The sequence below is a fragment of the Martes martes genome (assembly GCF_963455335.1).
Source record: "Martes martes genome assembly, chromosome: 10".
In the NCBI taxonomy this organism is placed as follows: Eukaryota; Metazoa; Chordata; class Mammalia; order Carnivora; family Mustelidae; genus Martes; species Martes martes.
This window is the reverse complement of record NC_137898.1, coordinates 18,103,739-18,124,659: the sequence shown is the minus strand read 5'-3', so window position 1 is coordinate 18,124,659 and position 20,921 is coordinate 18,103,739. Positions and strand designations below refer to the sequence as shown.

Sequence of the window (20,921 nt, the reverse complement as noted above, 5' to 3'; positions counted from 1 at the left end):
TGAAGAAATGACTGGCTTTACAAAGGAGTCATGCTGCGGATTCACATTTACCCAGAGGCATTTCTAATGGTGGCCTGAGCAAGGTTCTTCCATACTTTTGGATGGTATGAAAGAGAGTTACTTCGCAGATTTGTAACCAGTATTTGCTGCCTAGACCTCTAAGCTTAGTGTTAGGGAACAGGATTTAGTGTCATATATATATAAAAGGCATTGTGTAGATACATGAAAGGGGAAAAGCCCAGAATTACCCTTTTTTTGGTCTTAATGGGTCTTTGTTTCTTTTAAAACAGGAAAGATGCGAAGAATAATGAGGTATCCTTTTCTCAAATTAAGTAAGTCTCTGGAGTTATGAGCTTTATTTGAAGACATTTAATCCCCCAATCCCCAATAACTATCTAGAGAATTTTTGGTGGAACTTGCTGTCCTTTTTTCTAACACATTTGGCTATGATCATCCCGAAGTTCTTGCTAGCTTTGTGTTTCTGCAAGGAATCTGTTTATTTGTCTCCTGAAGCTAGTAGCTTCCTTGCCATGTTCTCCTAAGGCGAGTAAAACCTCACTTCCATATTCTACCAATAAATTTGTGTTTTGTGATTTTTAAGGAAAAATAAATGGGTTATTAATATCTAGGAGAGGACCTTGTTGGAAGTCACAAAGCCAATCAGTTACATGAGAGAGTCTGGAAGTGAGATTTCCTGATTTACATTTTAGTGTTTTGTAAATAACATTATAGTGAGCCCTCCCTCCCCCATTTATTACTGTGGTTTTTGTTCTTTTGGGAAGATGTTTACTATTATCTCTAGAGTCATGACTGAGTCGGTGTTTCTAATGGATTGTTTTTTTCTTTCCCTTTCTATGATGAAGACCTAAAAAGTGAGTAGCTGCTTTAATTTTTTAATAACTTGTATTTTTCTGTTTTGAGCATGAACTTTATTGCATGTAAAAAAGTCCTAAGGGGTTGTTCTGTTTTCTTAGATCCAAGTTAATCAAAGTGGAGAATTTCGAGGCCTACTTTAAGAAACAACAAGCGGACTCCAACTGTGGGTTTGCAGAAGAATACGAAGTACGTGGTTGTAAATAATGTGTTTTTTTAACTGCTTTATGTTTCTTCCAAAAGTTGGGAACCCACCCATTTTTGTTGCAGGGAGAAGCGCTGGGTGAGGCGGCGCTCTTGGAGGGGAGAAGGGCTCTTGCATGTCCCCTGGGGCTCCCACTGTGGCTGCGTGGGCTGTGAGCCCACACGGTTTGTGTGTTTAACCTTGTTGAGAAATGAAGATTATGCAGAGAGAGGGGGAGAAACTGGGCATTTCAGTCCGAGGGCTGTTCACTGGCGTAGTTGGGAAGCTGTGGGGGCTGGCATGGGGCACCGTGTGGCCCAGGTCGAGTCCTGAGCATCGCGGGAAGAGCCGCGGAAAGAGTTCCTGTGCTTCCATCCTGTTCCGTCCTGTCCAGTGAGCTCTGACCACCCCCACCAGCCCAGAGCCCCTCCCTCAGAACGGCCACACATGGTCACACACTCGCTCTCCCCGCCCTGCCCTGCTGCCCTCCCTACCCTGTCCTGCCCTGCTGCCCTCCCCACCCTGCCCTGCTGCCCTCCCCGCCCTGCCCTGCTGCCCTCCCTGTCCTGCTGCCCTCCCCACCCTGCCCTGCTGCCCTCCCCGCCCTGCCCTGCTGCCCTCCCTGTCCTGCTGCCCTCCCTGTCCTGCCCTGCTGCCCTCCCCACCCTGCCCTGCTGCCCTCCCCGCCCTGCCCTGCTGCCCTCCCCGCCCTGCCCTGCTGCCCTCCCTGTGCTGCCCTGCTGCCCTCCCTGCCCTCCCCGCCCTGTCCTGCCCTGCCTCCCTCCCCTGCTGCCCTGCTGCTGTCTCTGCCTCGCCATTTACATTGGCTTCCTGTGGCTACCATAACAAATCACCACAAACTCGTGGCTTGAAACATCAAATTTGTATTCTCTTGTGGTTCTGGACGCTCTCCTGAGTCCAGAGTCAGGTGTCAGCAGAACAGTCCTCCTTCCGTCTCCCTGGGCGGGGATCCCCTTCCTTGCCTCTTCCGAAGTGGGTGGCTCCAGGTGTTCTGTGGCTTGGGGCTGTGTCTCTGCTCTGTGGCTCCCCTCGGGGTGTCTTGGGTGAGCACACTTGTTACAGGATTTGAGGCCCACCTGCAGATTCCGGGATGATCTCACCTCAAGATTCTCAACCTAAATTCATTCCCCAAGACTCTTTTCCAAAAGCAGCTCACATCCACAGGTTGTGGGGGTTAAGACATGGGCCTACCTTTTTTTGGGGCCGCCATTCAACCGACTGCACGACTCAAAGCACAGCTCAGGACGTAAATTCTCTGTCGTTGGGTCCCTTTCCCCTGGGAGGTGTTGCCTGTCAGCGACGTCCAGCATTTACCTAATTCTGCCTCGTTGTAAAGTTAGTGATTTCCGCCTACACCCCGCTCCCAGGTTGTAAGCTCCTTGAAGGCAAGAATGATGCTTTTTCTTTGAGTTGGACCTCTGCATTAGTTTCCACGGGCGGCCGTAACAAAACACCACAGACTGGGTGGCTTCCGACAACAATTATTCTCTCATGGTTCTGGAAATCAGGGGTCCAAAATCAAGGTGTTGACAACACCTTGCTTCATCTGAAGCCTCTAGAGAAGGCTCCTGCCCGAAGCTTCAGCAGCTTCCGGAAGCCGCAGGCATTCCTGGTGTGTGGGAGTCTGACTCCTCTGCCTGCCTTCATCTCAGCACACCTGGCTCCCCTCATATGTCTGTATCTTGGTGACTCTTCTCCTCTTAGAAGGACATCAGTCCTGTTGGATGAAGGGCCCGCCCTACTCCAGTATGACCTCGTCGTCTTCTTGTTTTTTTTTTTTTTTTTTAGATTTTATTTATTTATTTGACAGACAGAGATCATAAGTAGGCAGAGAGGCAGGCAGAGAGAGAGAAGGGGAAGCAGGCTCCTTGTCGAGCAGAGAGCCCGACATGGGGCTCGATCCCAGGACCCTGAGATCATGACCTGAGCCGAAGGCAGAGGCTTTAACCCACTGAGCCACCCAGGCGCCCCCATGACCTCATCTTCTTTTGATGACAGTGGCAAAGACCGATGTTCCAAATAAGGCTGCATCATTCCCAGGTCCCAGGGATTGGAACTTCAGCCTGTCTTTTTGGTGGACACAGTTTAACCCCAAACACCTCTACACTCCCACTTTGTTCTGTCGTGCTCTGTGCTCAGTATAACTAACATCTGGGCACTAAACAAACGGACAACTCATTTGTTTTCAGGATCTGAAGCTTGTTGGAATCAGTCTACCTAAATATGCGGCGGAGCTGGCTGAGAATAGAGGAAAGAATCGCTATAATAACGTTCTGCCCTGTAAGTTGTGTCTCCTCTCCGCCCCCCCTCCCCCCCCCCACACATAGGCTCTTCCCTGTTCTCCATCTCTGGCTGTCAGGCCTCTCACAGGGGAGGGGAGTGGGATCAGGGTGCTGGCTAGCCATGCCCACAGTCATTCATGAGTCCCCTGTGGGGTGCTAAGCCCTTTATTTAGGCATATTCCACTGAATCCAGCCCTCAGGAGAACCTTATGAAGTAGTTAGTAGAATATTCAGTTTGTAGATGAGAAAATTGAGGCACAGGGTAGCTAGGGGGTTTGCCCAGAGTCACACAGAGGGCCATGGCGGGCCAGGCTTTGGATTAGGGCTATCGTTTCTTTCAGGGAAAGGGCCAGAGTCCCTGCTCTTATCCCCTCTCTCTTAAAGCCCCTCATTTCGGCTACTGTTGCTCTGGAAAGGAAGCAAGCAGGAGGACGGGAGTAATGCTTTCTGCTTATCCAGATACATCTCTGGTGGGCTGATGAGAGCATTCCACAGCTAAATATGACTTGTATTTGAATTCACATATTGGAGAAGTAACAATGTCTGCCTAATGGATGGGGATAACAACAAATGGGGTTTAAAATGAGAGTGATTTATCACATCATCTGTGGAGATGAAATGTAAGCCCTCCTCTACGGAAGGTTCTTTGTGGTCTCTCTCTTGGGTGGGAATTAGGGCACGAAGAAGTTATCAATAGATTGCAGCTGTGTTCTGATTTCGCTGTAATTTATAGGCTCTGCGGATGATTTTTCCACGAGGACATTTAGAGACATTGTCTTTTTCCTTCGAAGCTGTGTTTTTTTTTTCCAGTCTAAAACATTAGCTTCTGTTTAGATTCAGGATTTTTTAGCTTCTGCATTCTTTCTCTTCGTGCCTCCTGTCGTCCGTCCTTGTATTGACAGCAGGTACTGACCCTTGTTCCAAGAAAAATGCTTTCAAAATCAGGCTGGTGGGATGCACCTCAGAACGGCCCATCCACAGTTAACTCAGGGTCGGCCTGTTCCTGTGAATGTTGCAGGGATTTTCAGATCCAGAGTTTGGGAGAGTTTTGGGCTGAAATTCATGTAGGTCACTGAGTTTGGAATTGTCGTGTTATTTTGTCCAGGGGAGGGTGAGATAATATGTGATCAGAGACAGGGACACGCAGGTGATGCTACTGATTACATTTGAAATTCTAACATTACTTCATTTCTTGAGTTGGGCAAGCTTGTGTGTGCATTTATTTTTGTAGTGTTTATACGCAACTGATAAACTTGTGTGTATTTTTAAGATGAAAACACAAGGATTTTGTGTTTTAGATCTTCCCACCCATAGTAGTCCTCCACGTTCAGTTTATGTCCTTTTTGTAATGACATTTTTAGGAGAATAGAGAAAGTATGCAAACCTTTCCTTCGTGGGAAGAGCACTAGATTTGAATTGAGTGTCTTTGACCAGACATCAGTACTTAATCTCACAGACCCTCAGTTTCCTCATTTGTAAAATGGGCACAAAAGCCAGAAGGGTGGTTTTGAGATATAAATAAAATTGCTCAGTGCATCCCTTGGCTTGTGACATGCACACCAAGCATGCTAATAACAGTAGGTTGGTGTTGTCTAAGAAGGAAGTCTGGTGTGATGAAGAGCTCGGACCCTGGCTGCAGGCTGCCTGGGGTTCGAATCCTGGCTCTGCCAGTGTGTAGCTCTGCTGGGCTTCTGCAGGCAATTGCCTGACTCCTCTGTGCCAGTCACTTGGGCTGACTGTAAGGATCAAGTAGGTCATCTCCATAAAATGCCATGTGTCACACCTTCAGGATGTGACAGGAGCCCCTGTGTTGCCATTTTGTACTTTTCTCTCTTGTGTGTAACTTTCCTCAAGTATTTCTAATGAGGACTTTTTTTCTCTCAATGCCATAGATGATATTTCCCGTGTCAAGCTTTCCATCCAGACCCACTCAGCTGATGACTACATCAACGCCAATTACATGCCCGTAAGTGGAGAGATGAGCCCAGAGCACGGCTTGTTCGGGTGAAATCTTCGGGGCTCCTCCTTGTGTCTTTGACACTGAATTTGGGTTGCTTCCCGTTTTCTAGGGCTACCATTCCAAGAAAGATTTCATTGCCACACAAGGGCCTTTGCCCAACACTTTGAAAGATTTCTGGCGTATGGTTTGGGAGAAAAATGTATATGCCGTTGTTATGTTGACCAAATGTGTTGAACAGGGAAGGGTAAGTGTTTTATTTATTTTTTATTTAAGTTATTTTAAAATTTATTTTATTGAATTACTTTTATTTAAATTATTCAATTAATGCATTCATTTCGACTGTGGTGAAGGGGTATCTTAAGAAGCATTTGCCTTTCTAAAGAAAATACTCCCCCAACCATCAGCACCTCTCTTCTTAGAAACTCATTTTCTGTCTTTTTCTCCTCTAGGAGAAAAGCTTAAAAATATCTTTAAAAAAAAAAAAGCATTTTATTGTTACCTTCTTTTGTGGATGAATAGCAATGTTCTCTATTCATGAGGTCGCTGCTGGAGTTACAAGTAGTGGGAGTGCGGTCAGCTCCACGCAGAGCTCCTGGGGCTGGAGCACGGGGTCATCTCCATGCTGGGAGTGGGCGCCAGCCCTTTGTGTCTTTAAGCAGCCAGCATCTCATCTGTGAGATGAGGGCTTTGACCAACTTGGTGATCAAACCTAGCTTTTAACACTGGAACCCCTCCTCTACCCCAGAACTCAGACTCCTCCCCAGATAAGTCTCAGTTCTCCCCTCTCGCCTTTTAATATTATACATTTCACTTTAATTTAACAGATGTTTACCCTGCCCCAAGTATGTGTAGGGTGCTGTGCTATGGGCTGGGGTGGGGGAGGGAGAGATAACAGTGAGCCCTAAGAGGTGGTTCCCATTTTCACATGGCTCTGGGTATAGAAGCCCGTGTTCTGCCTCACTTCCTTGCATCCAGAGAACAGACTGTCATGCAAACAAAAGAACTTTGCTTATGAATGCAAATAAACTTTATGGTGTGGTGGAGCCCAAGGCCTTGCCCGTGGAACAGTTTCATAAATCAGTGCTAGGCAAATGAAAATGATGTAGTTGAATGAATGGGGAACACATTTGTTGTTTATCTTGTCAGTGGAGAAGTGGATTTACTGGCTCTGGGGGAAGAAGAAAGGGAGCCAGTCAGTTTACTCCATGTATGTTACTTCTTTCCTCTAACAGCGCTCCTTTATAATTATTGTGTAGATGGGAAACTGAGGCTCAGAGAACTTAAGAACTTGCCCACACAGTAGCAACAGACACCCAGCTGGGAAGAGTCTGAGCTGAGACCACCAGCTCCGTGTCGTTGTGTGTCCGGGTCCTGCGTTCTTTGGGGGGAGCAGTGGTCTGGAAACTGGGATCTTTTTAAAAAATACAGGTCCCCAGCCAGAGTCAGCAGCCTGGAGGTGGAGTCCGGGCATCTGTTTTTAGAGCAAAATAGACCTCCCCGGGGTGAGTCAGATAATTGGGTTTGAACAGCACCTGCAGTAGAACACACCTCGGAAAGTGGGGGAGGGGGAATGGAGGAGGGAGAAAGAGTGTGTGTTTGTGTGGGTGTATTAAGTCATTTGTCAATATTCTTGCAGAGCAGACGTTTCCTGATTTTTATTTCTGTTTACATCTGCCCATCGATTTATTTAAATCGAAGACCCGGAGTGATTTAATTTGATTCTCTTTATTCGTGTCTGTATTTGTATTCTAATTACTGGGTCTGAAAGTACTGGGGAAAGTCCTCATTTCTTCTGGCTACATGGGGTTGTGGGTCAGTCTGAGTTTAGTTTGGAGGACAGTCGTGGGCTGGTAGTAGTCAGAGCTAAAGGAAGCTGGCTGGGACTGTGTCCTCAGAGAAGGGACAGTGACTGTTCTGCTCTAAATCCATTTTCATGCAAAAATGGGGGCTCAGGGTGGGCCAGATCTTCTGAGTTCTCAGGAGAAGCCGGGAATCTGGAATTTTATGAGAAACCTCCCAATTTTAAAAGAGTTGGCCATAATTGTAAATTAAAAAACAATTTTGGGAGTCTGACAGAACCCAGCTTAAGGGCTGACCCAGTCTCTGATGCCAGTTTCCAATAGCCAGTCTCCCTTACGAAGCTATAGTGATGGCAGATGGTGCGACCTGACTTTTTGAATAAAAATGCAATTTTACTCTAGACCAAATGTGAGGAGTACTGGCCCTCCAAGCAGGCTCAGGACTATGGGGACATAACGGTGGCAATGACATCAGAAGTCGTTCTTCCAGAATGGACCATCAGAGACTTCACGGTGAAAAATGTAAGTCAGAGGCCAAGATGGATAGGCCTCAGATAAGAAGACCCTATAGGGGTGCCTGGGTGGCTCAGTGGGTTAAAGCCTCTGCCTTCGGCCCAGGTCATGATCCCAGGGTCCTGGGATCGGGCTCTCTGCTCAGCGGGGAGCCTGCTTCCTCCTCTCTCTCTGCCTTGTCTCTCTGCCTACTTGTGATCTCTGTCTGTCAAATAAATAAATAAAATCTTTAAAAAAAAAAAAAGAAGACCCTATAGTAGTTTGGGGGTGATATTTTTAGGTTGCTATTAACCAATACATATATATTTTTGTTATGCATCAGAAAAATACTTTTGCTCTCTTTTCACAGAATGAAAACGATCTGCATACACTCTAAAGCAACCCTTAGCTTTAACTTTCTTAAGAGGAAGTTCATGTTATTTTTTATGTTTCCCTTTTGAAGTGTAGTTGACATAGACTATTACGTTAGTTTCAGGTGTACGACATAGTGACCCAATAATTACATACTTTACGTGGTGCTCACCGGGGTAAGTGTAGTCCCCATCTGTCATCATACAACCTTGTTAAGACATTATTGATTCTACTCCCTATGCTGTACTCTTCCTCCCCGTGACTTACACATTTTGTAAGTGGGAGTTTGTGGGTCTTAGTCCCCTTTACCCCTTTCGCCCACCCCTGACCCACTTCCCCTCTGGCAGCCACCAGCTTGTTCTGTTTTTTTCTCAGTCTGATGTTTTGTTTTGTTTTGTGTTTGTTTTTGTTACTGTATGTTATTCCGGAATAAGATGAATCTTAAGAACAAGGGTCAGCAGCAGCCACTGTTCCTTCTGCTTTCAGGTGACTTGTTTATAGATTTTTTTTTGTTACAAACCAAGACCCTTTTGGATTATTTGGTTGCAAATATGACCTCAGAAGTGGCAGTTTGCAGTTGGGAGCAGTTTATGAGAGTGGTTACGATAGTAAGATTTCTGGGCGTATAGACATGGCCCCACCACCCCCTACCCCCCCAGCCCCCCGCCAAAATTTAGGAAAAAAAATCCAATTACATGGTGAAGACACTGCAGGAAGTCAGATTATGTGTCCTTTTTTCTTTTTTTTAAAAGATTTTATTTATTTATTTGACCAAGAGATAGAGCACAAGTAGGCAGAGTGGCAGGCAGAGGGAGGGGGAGAAGCAGGCTCTCCACTGAGGAGGGAGCCCGATGCAGGACTTGATCCCAGGACCCTGGGATCATGACCTGAGCCGAAGGCAGCCGCTTAACTGACTGAGCCACCCAGGTGCCCCGTGTCCTTTTTTTATAGAGTATCTAGAAATAGAGGCAATGAAGCCACATTGATATCTTTTGGTGAGTGTGTAAATTGGTATAGCCCTTTGCAGTTTATATCAAAAGCATCAAAATGACCATTCTCCTTTGATCTGGTGGTTTAACGTTTGAGAGTCTGTCTTAAAGTAATAATCTGAAATAGAGGACAAACAAGGCTTATTATTCACAAAGAGGAATCTTGGCGTTATTTATAATGGAGGGAAGATTTTGAGCCTGTTCAAATATCTAGCTTTCAGAGAATAGATAACTAAACTATAGGTTATCTAGTCAGTGTATCATTATTTAGCTATTAGAAATGATGGCTCCATAGACTGTGTAATTACCATGGAGAGATGCAAGATTGCAATTAAGTGAAACATACCAGGAGACAAACGTCTGTGCATATTGTGAATAATGTACCAAAGAAAAGCCTGGGAGTAGAGTCAGTGGAGTGGACTTTTATGGGGGGTTGGTGGGTTAGGTTCTAGTTGACAAGAATTATCCTTGAGATTTCCAAAAGTCACGGAGACAGGGTAGTATATTAAGTATTAATTCTTCACTGAGTGCTGTGTCTCAAAGGAGTTGGCTTCAATTAATATTTCAATTCCTCCCCTGGAGGTGCTGTCAAAGCTGTTGTCACACACTGATGGAGCACATATTGGTTGAGAAACCTGAAGAATGCACTTATTCTATAGATTTTGCCCATTTTAACCAGATCAGGTTGTCCTCGGTTGCTTTCGTGCTTGGGGAGGGGAATCCCCTTGCGGGAGGGGAATCATGGATGGCTTTGTTCACATGATTTAAACAAAATTTAAACAAAATTACCACGATGTTGTCATCTGTTAACTAAACTCCGGACTCCGTTTGGATTTCACATTTTTCCCCTAAAGCCTTTTCCTGTTCCAGGATTGAATGATTCCAGGAGACCACGTAGCATTTAGGAAAATACCACTTTCCCTCCTAAGATTCCTTTTTAATTACACAGTGTGCATGAATATATTTTCCTTCTTAAAAGTGGGAACACAGCAGATAGAACTAAAAGTTTCTTTTGACCGCCACCCCTAAGCTGAGCTCCTGGCCACCCTCTGTAGAGATAATGCTGACAAGTCTGACCTCCCCCCACACCTCCCTGTCCACTTGTCTCTCACAGCTGCTGTCCTTCTTTGGATGAATACTTGTGGTGCAGTTTGTGACTGTCCCCTTTGTGTGTATAAGACTTGACAGTACCCTCTCCTCCACTCTGCCTTCTTTCTCTACTCTTTTCCCATATTTTGAACAATGTGAATGCACTGCTTTTGTAATGGATATACATTAAAAAAAAAAAAAAAAAAAAGAAGCTTCCCAAGGTAGCTCTCATAAAGGAGATGGAAATGCCTAGAGTCCAGATGTAGGTATGAGGCTGAGCTCAGTGCCCAGAGCTGGGCATAATGAGCACAGTTGAATCGGGACAGGAATGGTCCCGCCTGGGTGGAAGTCTGATAATAACAGATACCTGCTTTGGTCTGCGGTAGGAAACCAGTCTGTGTCATCACTCTGTTACAACACGATCCACTTTCTATTGTCTGTCTGATGTTGAACTAGATGTGTTTCTTTGTGTGTTGGCGGGGGAGTTCCTTTTCTCAAACTCCTGCAATTCTAAATATTTACTTAGTGCTCACTTGCCACCTGCTCCTTCATGAGACTCTCCGGAAGGCATGCAGATTGTGAGGCAGCCCTTGCCCCAAAGGTTCCGATTATCAGAGCCGTATCAGTATAATTCATTTTTGGTGTTTTGGTTGATGACATTCCCAGATGGGTTCAGGGATGGGCTTCTGGAGGCTCCAAGGAGCTGTAGGTCTAAGACTGTGAGTGCATTACAGGCAGGCACCTGCTGTGGGAAAGGAAGGTCTGAACTCAGGGTTCTAGGAAGAGGCTGCCTCTGAGCTGAGTGTGGGGGAGCCACTTCACTTTTTGGAATCTTCACAGGAGGGTGAGAACCCCTCCTTCTGGAGCATATTGTGGGCTTTGATGAGCACATCAGAGTCTGGGCAAGCCCTTTATCGATTGTTGTAGCAATGTAAAATTGCAACTTTTAGTTGTAACCACTCCTGTCTAGCTGCCAGTCAGCCATCCGGTGCAGCTCGGCATCCCGGGATGGCTCCGTTTCACTAGGCCTTCTCGGACGCTCACCTCTTTTTTTGGCTCTTAGATCCAGACAAGTGAGAGTCACCCTCTGCGACAGTTCCATTTCACCTCCTGGCCGGACCACGGCGTTCCCGACACCACGGACCTGCTCATTAACTTTCGGTACCTTGTTCGTGACTACATGAAGCAGAGTCCTCCTGAGTCACCCATTCTGGTCCACTGCAGGTATGTAGACGTGCTCCGTGTGTGACAGATTTCAAGTGTCATCACACTTTAGAAAAGCAAGGGCCAAGAGGGAACGCAGTAGGCATTTGCAAATTCAAGAATGGTTTGTGTAAGGGACCAGGAACTGGAGCAGGGGTTGGCAAACCTGTGGATCAGATCTGGTACATTGCCTCTATTTTTTTCTTTTTAAACTACAGTGTACTCTTATTTCTTATTTATAACATTTTCTTATAAAATAGTTCAACCTTATAAAATAGTTCAACCAGCAGTCTAATAAAGTATAACATGAGGTCATGGTTTTTTTTTTTTTTTTTATTAGTAAGGTCTTACAGACATGAAGTCTCTACTTATCAGTCTCCTTCCTACACAGTTAAACGTGGTCCTAACATGGATCTGAATCATTCCTTTGCATGCTTTTGTATTTTATTTGGTATGTACCTGTGGGTTTTATATAGCTTTTTACTTTTACCAGATTTTATGATACAGACATCACTCTGCAACCTCCTTTCTTCTTTTAGCATTTTGGTTTGTTATTTAACAAAGTTGGAGCACATAGTTCTAGTTTATTTTATTGATTTATTAATGAATTCTTTTGGGCATACAAAACCTGTGTATAAATTAATGTATACAGGTCCATCACCACAATGTCTTTGGCTGCCTATTTTTGTAAATAAAGTTTTATTGGAACAGAACCATGCTCATTTATGTATTATCTATAGTTACTTTCATGCTAAAATGGCAGAAAGAGGCCATTTTGTCTGCAAAGCCAAGGATATTTATTATCTGGTCCTTTACAGAAAAAGTTTACCCCCCGCCCCCTTCCTTCTTTAGAGCAATAGGACCCTAGCTTTTAAGCTAAAGAAATTAATTTAGGACGGAAGAAGAGAGGGGCTTTGTGGCCCTACGGGGAGTAAGTTGATGAAACTTGCCATCCTAGGTTATGGTGGTGACTTGAATGACACTAAGATTTAAGAAGGTCTAGCAAGATGTTTTATTTGTGGCATTTGACTCCAAATGAACTTTACAGCTGGGGTCCCAGTCCCAAGCTAACGCAGTCCCACTTGCCAAGATTTCGGTAGAGCAGATGTTTAACCATCCTTGGTGTTGATAGTGGGGGAGAGCAAGATATATGTACAAAGGGGGACATTTGAGAGTTTTATGTTCGAGTAACCCATGGTGATGTGCTCATTTCTTTTTCTCTTCAGTGCTGGCGTTGGAAGGACAGGCACATTCATTGCCATCGATCGTCTTATCTACCAGATAGAGAATGAGAACACGGTGGATGTGTATGGGATTGTGTATGACCTTCGAATGCACAGGCCCTTAATGGTGCAAACAGAGGTGAGGCCAAGCTCTGTGTTTGGCAGGCTGCCTTTCCAATCTGTTTTTAGAAGGTTGCATCATATCACATTCTTGAGTTAAGACATTTCACCCTTCTACATCTTTCTGACTCTGGGCTGTGAGGTAACACTGGATTTCTTTAAGATCCTTAATTGATGTGTGATTGAATGTTTTGATCTAGTGAGACAGTGGTAACTGATATCAGCAATGGAACTGTACAAACCAAGATAATGTCAGGATTCCCTACCTTAGGGCTACTGACTCATCAAATAATCTGAACTTTGGCTTCTGGGTTGTAAACTCATAAAACTGGTATTATCACACTTTGTTTCTAAGAAGGTCTGACCACCTTTAAAATGAGCTCCTGAATGGACTCATCAGATGTTAACGATGTGAATGAAATGGATGTTGCTGCATTCATACCACTGGCCTCACCCAGCCAAGGAAATTATCATAGCTACAGTGGGGGTGGCTGGCTAATTGAGAAGATGAATGCTTAATGTCAGTTGGGTAAGACCGTTGGATTTGGCTTTCCCTGAGATGTTCCTGATAAACATTGTTTTCGAGTCACATTCTCAACAACCATAATGAGAAATCGCCTTCCTGATGCTGTAGGGGTGGAATACGTCTTGACTGGGATGAGAGCAGAATATTAATTTTGTATCAGGCTGTCGCCCTGTACCAATTTAGAACTCCATGAATATGTGCTGTGTTTTTGAGTCTAGCAGGGAATATTCTGGAGGCCTGGGTACATTGTGTGCTTTGGGGTGAGCGGCACGGTTGTGGTACAAAGAATGGAATTCACCTCTGTGTTGTCCAGAAGAGAGATTTTCTTTTTTCTGCTATAATTATATAGAGTAGGACTCAGTCTTTTAACCCCTTTTGAAACACCCAGAAATCTTACACCTGCCTACAAATTCTTTTCTTGTTTGTTTTCTTTTATAGTTTGAAAGTAATGTAAATGTGTTCATTTAAAAAATTTTTTTATTTTATTTTTAAAAATTTTTTGAGAGAGAGCACACTTGCATGAGCAGGTGCGGTGGGAGTGGGGGGAAGGGGTAGAGAGAGAATTTTTTTTTTTGCAGTGTGAGGAATGTTTGTTTTGTTTTTTACTTTTTTAAAAAATTATTTTTATTAACATATAATGTATTAGTTACCCCAGGGGTACAGGTTTGTGAATCATCAGGCTTACACACTTCACAGCCCTCACCATAGCACATACCCTCCCCAATGTCCATAACCCCACCACCCTTTCCCTCTCCCCCTCCCCCCGGCCACCCTCAGTTTTTTTTGTGAGATTAAGAGTCTCTTATGGTTTGTTTCCTTCTCGATCCCATCTTGTTTCATTTTTTCCTTCCCTACCGCCCAAACGCCCCACCCTGGTTCTCAAATTCCTCATATCAGGGAGATCATATGATAATTGTCTTTCTCTGATTGACTTATTTCGCTCAGCGTAATACCCTCTAGTTCCATCCACGTTGTTGCAAATGGCAAGATTTCATTTCTTTTGATGGCTGCATAGTATTCCATTGTATTATATACCACATCTTCTTTATCCATTCATCCTTTGAGGGACATCTAGGTTCTTTCCATAGTTTGGCTATTGTGGACATTGCTGCTATAAACATTTGGGTGCACGTGCCCCTTTGGATCACTACATTTGTATCTTTAGGGTAAATACCCAGTAGTGCGATTGCTGGGTCACAGGGTATCTCTATTTTCAACTTTTTAAGGAACCTCCATGCTGTTTTCCAGAGTGACTGCACCAGCTTGTATTCTCACCAACAGTGTAGGAGGGTTCCCCTTTTTCTGGATCGGTAGAGAGAGAATCTTAACCAGGCTCTGTGCCCCCAGTGTGGAGCCCCATGTGGGGCTGAGATCATGACCTGAGCCGAAATCAAGAGTCAGATGCTTGACAGACTGAGCCCCCCAGGCGCCCTGTAAACTTGTTCATCTTAAAACATCTAACAGAACAGGATTAGGTTTCTCTATTACTTTTTCTTCCCCAATCCCGCTCCCTAGAGATAGCCAATGCTTACAGTTTGTATATATCATCACAGGTTTCTTTATGTACATCTGTAGAAAAACATGTACACACACACAGAAACACACACACACAGTATATTTTTTTTTCTTCTGGCTATTGCTTTTTATAAACTGAGTACAGTTGACATACAATGTTACTTTAGTACATTTAGTACATTAGGGGTACAACATAGTGATTCAATGAGTCTATATGTAATGTTATTCCCACCACAAGTGTAGCTACCATTTGTTACTGTACAACGCTATTACAATACCACTGATTAGATTCTCTATGCTGTACCTTTACCCTCTTGGCTTATTCATCCCGTAACTGGAAGCCTGTAACTCCCACTGCCCTTCCCCCATTTTGCCCATCCCCTGTCTCCCTCCCTTCTGGCAATCACCAGTCCTCTGTATTTGTGGGTCGGTTTCTGTTTTTCATTTGTTTGTTTCGATTTTTAGATTCTACGTTTAAGTGAAATCTAATGATATTTGTCTTTCTCTGTCCATCTTACTTCACTTAACATAATACCCTGTAGATCTGTCCATGTTGTCACGAATGGCAAGATTTCACTCTTTTTTTATGGCTGAGTAATATTTCATTGTCGATCTATACCACAGCTTCTTTATCCATTCATCTATCAGTGGATGCTTAGGTTGCTTCCATATCTAGGCTACTGTGAGTAATATTACAATAAACATGGGGTTGCATCTGTCTTTTTCAGTTAGTGTTTTTGTCTTCTTTGGGTAAATACCGAGTAGTAGAATTATTGGGTCATAATGGTATTTCTGTTTTTAATTTTTTTGAGGAAACTCCATACTGTTTTTTTTCACAGGGACTGTGCCAATTTACATTCCCACCGATAGTGCAAGAGTGTTCCCTTTTCTTTGCATCCTTTTTGTTTTTTGTCCTTTTTTCCTGCCATTCTGACAGGTGAGAGGTGATATCTTATTGTGGTTTGGATTTGCATTTCCCTGATGATGAGTGATACTGAGCATCTTTTCATGTGTCTGTTGGCCCTCTGTATATCTTCTTTGGAAAAATGTCTATTCAGGTCCTCTGCCCAATTTCCTTTTTTTTTTTTTTTAAAGATTTTATTTATTTATTTGACAGACAGAGATCACAAGTAGGCAGAGAGGCAGGCAGAGAGAGAGGAGAAAGCAGGCTCTCCCCGGAGCAGAGAGCCTGACGCGGGGCTCGATCCCAGGACCCCGGGATCATGACCTGAGCCGAAGGCAGAGGCTTTAACCCACTGAGCCACCCAGGCGCCCCCTCTGCTCAATTTCTAATCAGATTTTTTTTTTTTTGATGTTGAATTGTATAGGTTCTTTACATATTTTAGATATTAACACAGAGTATTTTTAAAAAATTGAATCCTATTTTATATATAATACTACACTGTGATTTTTTTTTTCTCTTATAGCGTCATGGATCTTTCTGTCAGCATATACCTCTTCTTCCTATTCCTTTTTAATGGCTACCTGCAGATTCTGACAAGCTTGCCTGAGGTTGTCCCCACCGAACTCGATCCTGCTTATCCCCCTTTAACTCATCCCCTCTGTTGAGAATCACAATTTACTCCTTATACAGTACATGCTCGCTAACCAAGTAATTCTTGCTGGACTTTTTCTTGTTTGAATGTATATGTGCATTATTTCCTCCACATGCCTTTTTTGCTCTTCCCCAAGATTCTGGGACTCCTCCTTAGGGAGGGGAGGCGTGGGGAGTGTGTCCCTCTGGTTCAGAATGATTGATGATGAGAATCTGGCTATCTGTGGTTTCAGATTTCACCAGAATGTGGCAGCTTCTTGATAAATGTGAACTTGAAGTGTTCATTGGGTGTGTGGCGGGGTGGTTGGTGGGTTTGGGGGAGTGGTGATAATCTGAAAATAGCCTTGGGTGCTAATACTCTCTGGGACCTCTCTGCTCACTGGCTTTCTCTTTTTACTCTTCTACAGGACCAGTATGTTTTCCTCAACCAGTGTGTTCTGGATATTATCAGATCCCAGAAGGACTCAAAAGTAGATCTCATCTACCAGAATACAACCGCAATGACAATCTATGAAAACCTTGCTCCCGTGACTGCATTTGGAAAGACAAATGGTTATATTGCCTAATCCCAAAGTCAGACCTTTCTGGAGTTACCTGGACCGTCACACCCACAGCAAAGGAAAATGCCCCGATGTGGACATGTTTTTATATGTCTAATATCTTAATTCTTTGTTCTGTTTCGTTAGAACTAATTTGAGGGTGTGAGGCTGCACAGGACAGATGAGAAGTTGGGGCTGACAGGGGCTGTGGATGGGTGGTGAGCTAATCTACTACATTCCTGATCACCAATGGGATGAGTTCACTTTTTTTTGTTTGTTTTTTGTTTTTTTCTTAAGAATTATGGAACACCAGGAAAAGTGAGCTATGACTTTTTTTTCTTTTTCAAAACAGATTCTTTTTAAAAAAGACTATTTTATATGATTCACATGCTAAAGCCAGGATTGTGTTGGGTTGAATATATTTTAAGTATCAGAGGTCTATTTTTACCTACTGTATCTTGGAATCTAGCTGATGGAAAATACATAATTGTGGATGATTATCATGTAGGGAGGGGTACATGGTGCCTCTCCTGCCTGGGTTTTCTATTTGAACATGTGCCTTTTCTGAATTATGCTTCCACAGGCAAAACTCAGTAGATATCTCTATTTTTGTATTGAATCTCATAATTGGAATATACGGAATATTTAAACGGTAGTTTAGTATCCGAGGTTCAGCCTTCTCAGTAACATTCCTGTTCTCATTTGACTAGAGGAGGCCTCCCCCTCCCCTTCACCTCCCCCCTGTTTTGTGCTCTATTCTTTCTTCCCTTTTCCCTCCCACTTTTCCCCAAAGACACTTCTGTTGGCCACATTTTCAGCCCATTGGTTGAGTGAGAGGGGAAACCAGGTATCACCTTGAGAATTTGTGGGGTGGGGTCGGGGGAGGGAAGCAAAGGAACCCTACAGTGACATGATCTCCTTTTCTTGTCCCTGTTTTATCCTTTTTCTTGTTTCTGTATTTGGTAAGAAGGATTATTTAAAGGTGCAATATGTGATTTAGTGATTCATGATGCTCTAGGTTTTTAGTAATGTTTTACTCAGGTTGGCATTTTATGTGCGTCTGTGTGTCTGTGTATATGTGTGTGTGTGTGTTTTTAAAAGCGTGGCAATCTGTGAACACTTCAGTGTGAAAACAGTGTCTGACTAATCCCTCCTCCCTCAAAGTCCACTGGCTTTAGTCTATCTGCAGTGACACACATCCATATCTACTGTATATATATATACTAAACTCTTAAAACAGTCATTCCTTTGAATTGAGGTGTACAAAGTTTGAATTTGTATCAAAGATGTAATTATTTTTAAAACCTCTTTTCACTATACTGCTGCTGTAATTACTTTGATTTTTTAAAAATGTAGATTAATTTTTTTTTTTTTTGGCTTCAGGTGTTGTATCCACCAAGAATTTCAGAATTTACGTGGATTTATTTTATTGGTACATAATCTGTAAACTTCTCAAGGCATTAACATGAAAGGATTTGTTTCTTTTTATTTTATATTGTGGCTCAGGTTATATTTTGAAGAAGTTTTGAGTTTCTCCTCCTATAGGCAATGAAGTATATATAAGGTCTTATGAAGGAATTGCCAGGTCCCTGGAATCCTGTGGCCGTTTTCCACAGTAATAAATCCTGCTGTAAACTTAGGACAATTGTGTCCAAGTGAAAACAGGGGCAGGGTCTTCTCCAAGTGCCCTGGTCACCGTTGACCTGGGGGAGCCCGTCTCCTGCCCCTGCCGTGTTCCTCACTCTGCTGGCACTTTGAGAGCTGACTGGACATATTAGTGGGTCATGAAGGGTGAACCACAACTGAAAGCCCTTGATTCAGTTCTGAGGTTTAGTGCTTGTACGTCTTTTGTCCCCCTTTTCCCTTTGAGGTACTGAAAGGATTAAAAGGAGAGGTGGTGAAGGTGTCGCGTTTGGGGAGAACTTCCTTCCCACAGAGAAATTGCACTTTTTGCCGAATCCTTTGCTCTCTTTCGTGGCAAGCAGTTCATTTAGCATCAGGCCCTTAAAGGAGTGGGTGGTGCGGGCCTGGACGGGCTCTCTGGACTCGGCTTCGGCGGGAGCCTTCAGCTCTTGACGTCTGCCTCAGGGAAGCCGCGCCGTCCCAGGCTGCTGAGTGATGTCGGGTTTGGGCAGATGGCTTCCAAACCTTCACACTGGTCTGCCCCTCGATGCACCCAGATCTTGGAGGTTCCTTGACCCCATCGAGAGGCTCTTGCCTGGGCAGAAATTCTGTTGGCCACACCCCCCTCCACTTCAGTTGTCAGGAAGCCACTGGGATGGGTGTTTAGGTGTCAAGTCCCTTTAAAAGTCTAAAAATCCCTTTAGAAGGTTAAAGCGACAGTAATTGTAAACCTATTGTATAAAAAACACACAAAACCACCCAGAAATCCTCCTCCCTTCTGCCCGATACGGGTTTGGGAAACGGGCAGCTGCCCCAGCAAGCCACTCTCAGATCCTGGGAAGGAGGCTTGTGGTCTAGAGGTCTGAATTCCACGTGGCAGGTCACATGAAGGTCACGATGCTTCTTTGCATCCTGAAGAGGACTGGGTTTGGGGCCAGTGGGGGGTCGTGAGGGTATTTATAGCACAGTGTTTGAAAAGGGAAGATAATTGTGTAAATATAAAGGACACGTGGGCTGGAGGTTGGCCATAGGAAACAGAAGGTGCTTTTGAGCTCCTGTGCCAAAGCCTCCCAGGAATAGCGAACTAAAATCTGAGGAATCTAGTGGAATCACGGAGATGGTGTGATCATCCCTGCTTCAGTATTTGCCAGTTGCACACAGAAAAACAGCCAGGATGGGGTTAGTTATCAGTGAAAGATTGGTGGTCAGTTGGTTGGGGGCATTTGGGTCATTGGTACCCCATTGGTCTCCCAAGAGCAAGGACATTTGCCCCCAAAGGTAAACCTAGTGACAAAGGGACCAGTGGAAAATGACATTTGGGGGTCTGTTCCCTGTGGGCACGTGGCGACCTCTGGCTGGACTTTGGCACATTTAACTGCACTGGATTTGGGCTTCAAGGAGTCAGAGGCTCCTGGGGGATGGGGGCCAATTATGCAGCCAATCCGTGTTTGCTTTTCACCTGAGATGATTTAAAAGCCTGGTTTTCTTTTGCAGCGCTGGGGTGTGCTTATTGAGCTAAATGAGTCTTGGTGACTGATGTTGATTTGCCTCAAAAGTCCAAGTTCTGAGTTTTCAGACTGTGTAGCCGTCAAGTGTTCGACATACTGTATCTTTTCTCTCTTGGGGGCACATATGAACAGGATGTGTTGATATGGACTCTAAAACTGTAATTTTCTTGTAACTATTTTGGAATGATGCATATTTCTAATGTTTGTTATACTTGTACAGAGTATTGCTGTTGGTTGCTTTTTTTTTTTAAAGGAAAAAAATGGCCTGAAAAAATTTTTTTAAAAAGACTCACAAATACCAAATATAAAAAATGTCAACACGTTGTGCCTTTGTTTATTCCCCCCCACCCCCACTTTTTTACTTTGTGTGCACACCAGTTCATTTATGAAGCAGTGTCCTAGCCATCCTGCAACTTGAGGCATCCTTAACGACAACATGGGTCCCTTTCGGATTTTCTACCTAGTGTTTGTTTCCAGGCTGCCACAACAAAGTGCCGCAGACCAGAGACTCACTGTCACACTAGTCTGGGGGCCTGAAGTCCAAGATCAAAGTGCGGCCAGCTGGTTTCTTTTGAGGCCTCTCTCCTTGGCTTGCAGGGGCTACCATCTCCCTTTGTCCTCACACGATCTTCCCTCTGTGTGGGTCTGTGTCCTCACCTCTTTTTATCAGGACACCACCCATAAAGGGTTAAGGCCCCCCAATGAGTTAATGTTTACTATACTCACCTCTCTTTTTTTTAAAATAAAATATCTCATTATTTAAAAATTTTTAAATTAAATTTCATTTTACAGTACATCATTAGTTTTTGATGGAGTGTTCCATGATTCATTGGTTGCTTAGAACACACAGTGCTCCATGCCATCCGTGCCCTCCTTAATACCCATCACCAGGCTCACTTATCTTCCCACCCCTCTCCCCTCTGAAACCCTCAGTTTGTTTCTCGGAGTCCATCGTCTCTCATGGTTCGTCTCCCTCTCCGATTTCCCCCCCTTCATTAAAGACCGTATCTCCAAATACATTCTGAGGTACTGGGCTTAGAAGTTTAAC

The 20,921-nt window shown here is 44.0% G+C and overlaps 1 protein-coding gene across 1 annotated transcript in view; it reads left to right on the top strand.

Annotated features, from left to right (window-relative positions):
• Nucleotides 1–20,193, top strand: part of PTPRJ (protein tyrosine phosphatase receptor type J) — a 164,020-nt gene extending 143,827 nt beyond the window's left edge. Inside the window, exons 15-23 of the mRNA XM_080815966.1 lie at nucleotides 291–332; nucleotides 948–1,062; nucleotides 3,268–3,358; nucleotides 5,253–5,326; nucleotides 5,430–5,564; nucleotides 7,522–7,641; nucleotides 11,125–11,285; nucleotides 12,491–12,626; nucleotides 16,611–20,193. Of these exons, the coding sequence (XP_080672092.1) occupies nucleotides 291–332; nucleotides 948–1,062; nucleotides 3,268–3,358; nucleotides 5,253–5,326; nucleotides 5,430–5,564; nucleotides 7,522–7,641; nucleotides 11,125–11,285; nucleotides 12,491–12,626; nucleotides 16,611–16,769 (1,033 nt within the window). The 3' untranslated portion in view covers nucleotides 16,770–20,193. The remainder of the gene's footprint in view (nucleotides 1–290; nucleotides 333–947; nucleotides 1,063–3,267; nucleotides 3,359–5,252; nucleotides 5,327–5,429; nucleotides 5,565–7,521; nucleotides 7,642–11,124; nucleotides 11,286–12,490; nucleotides 12,627–16,610) is intronic.
• Nucleotides 20,194–20,921: the final 728 nt, after the last annotated feature.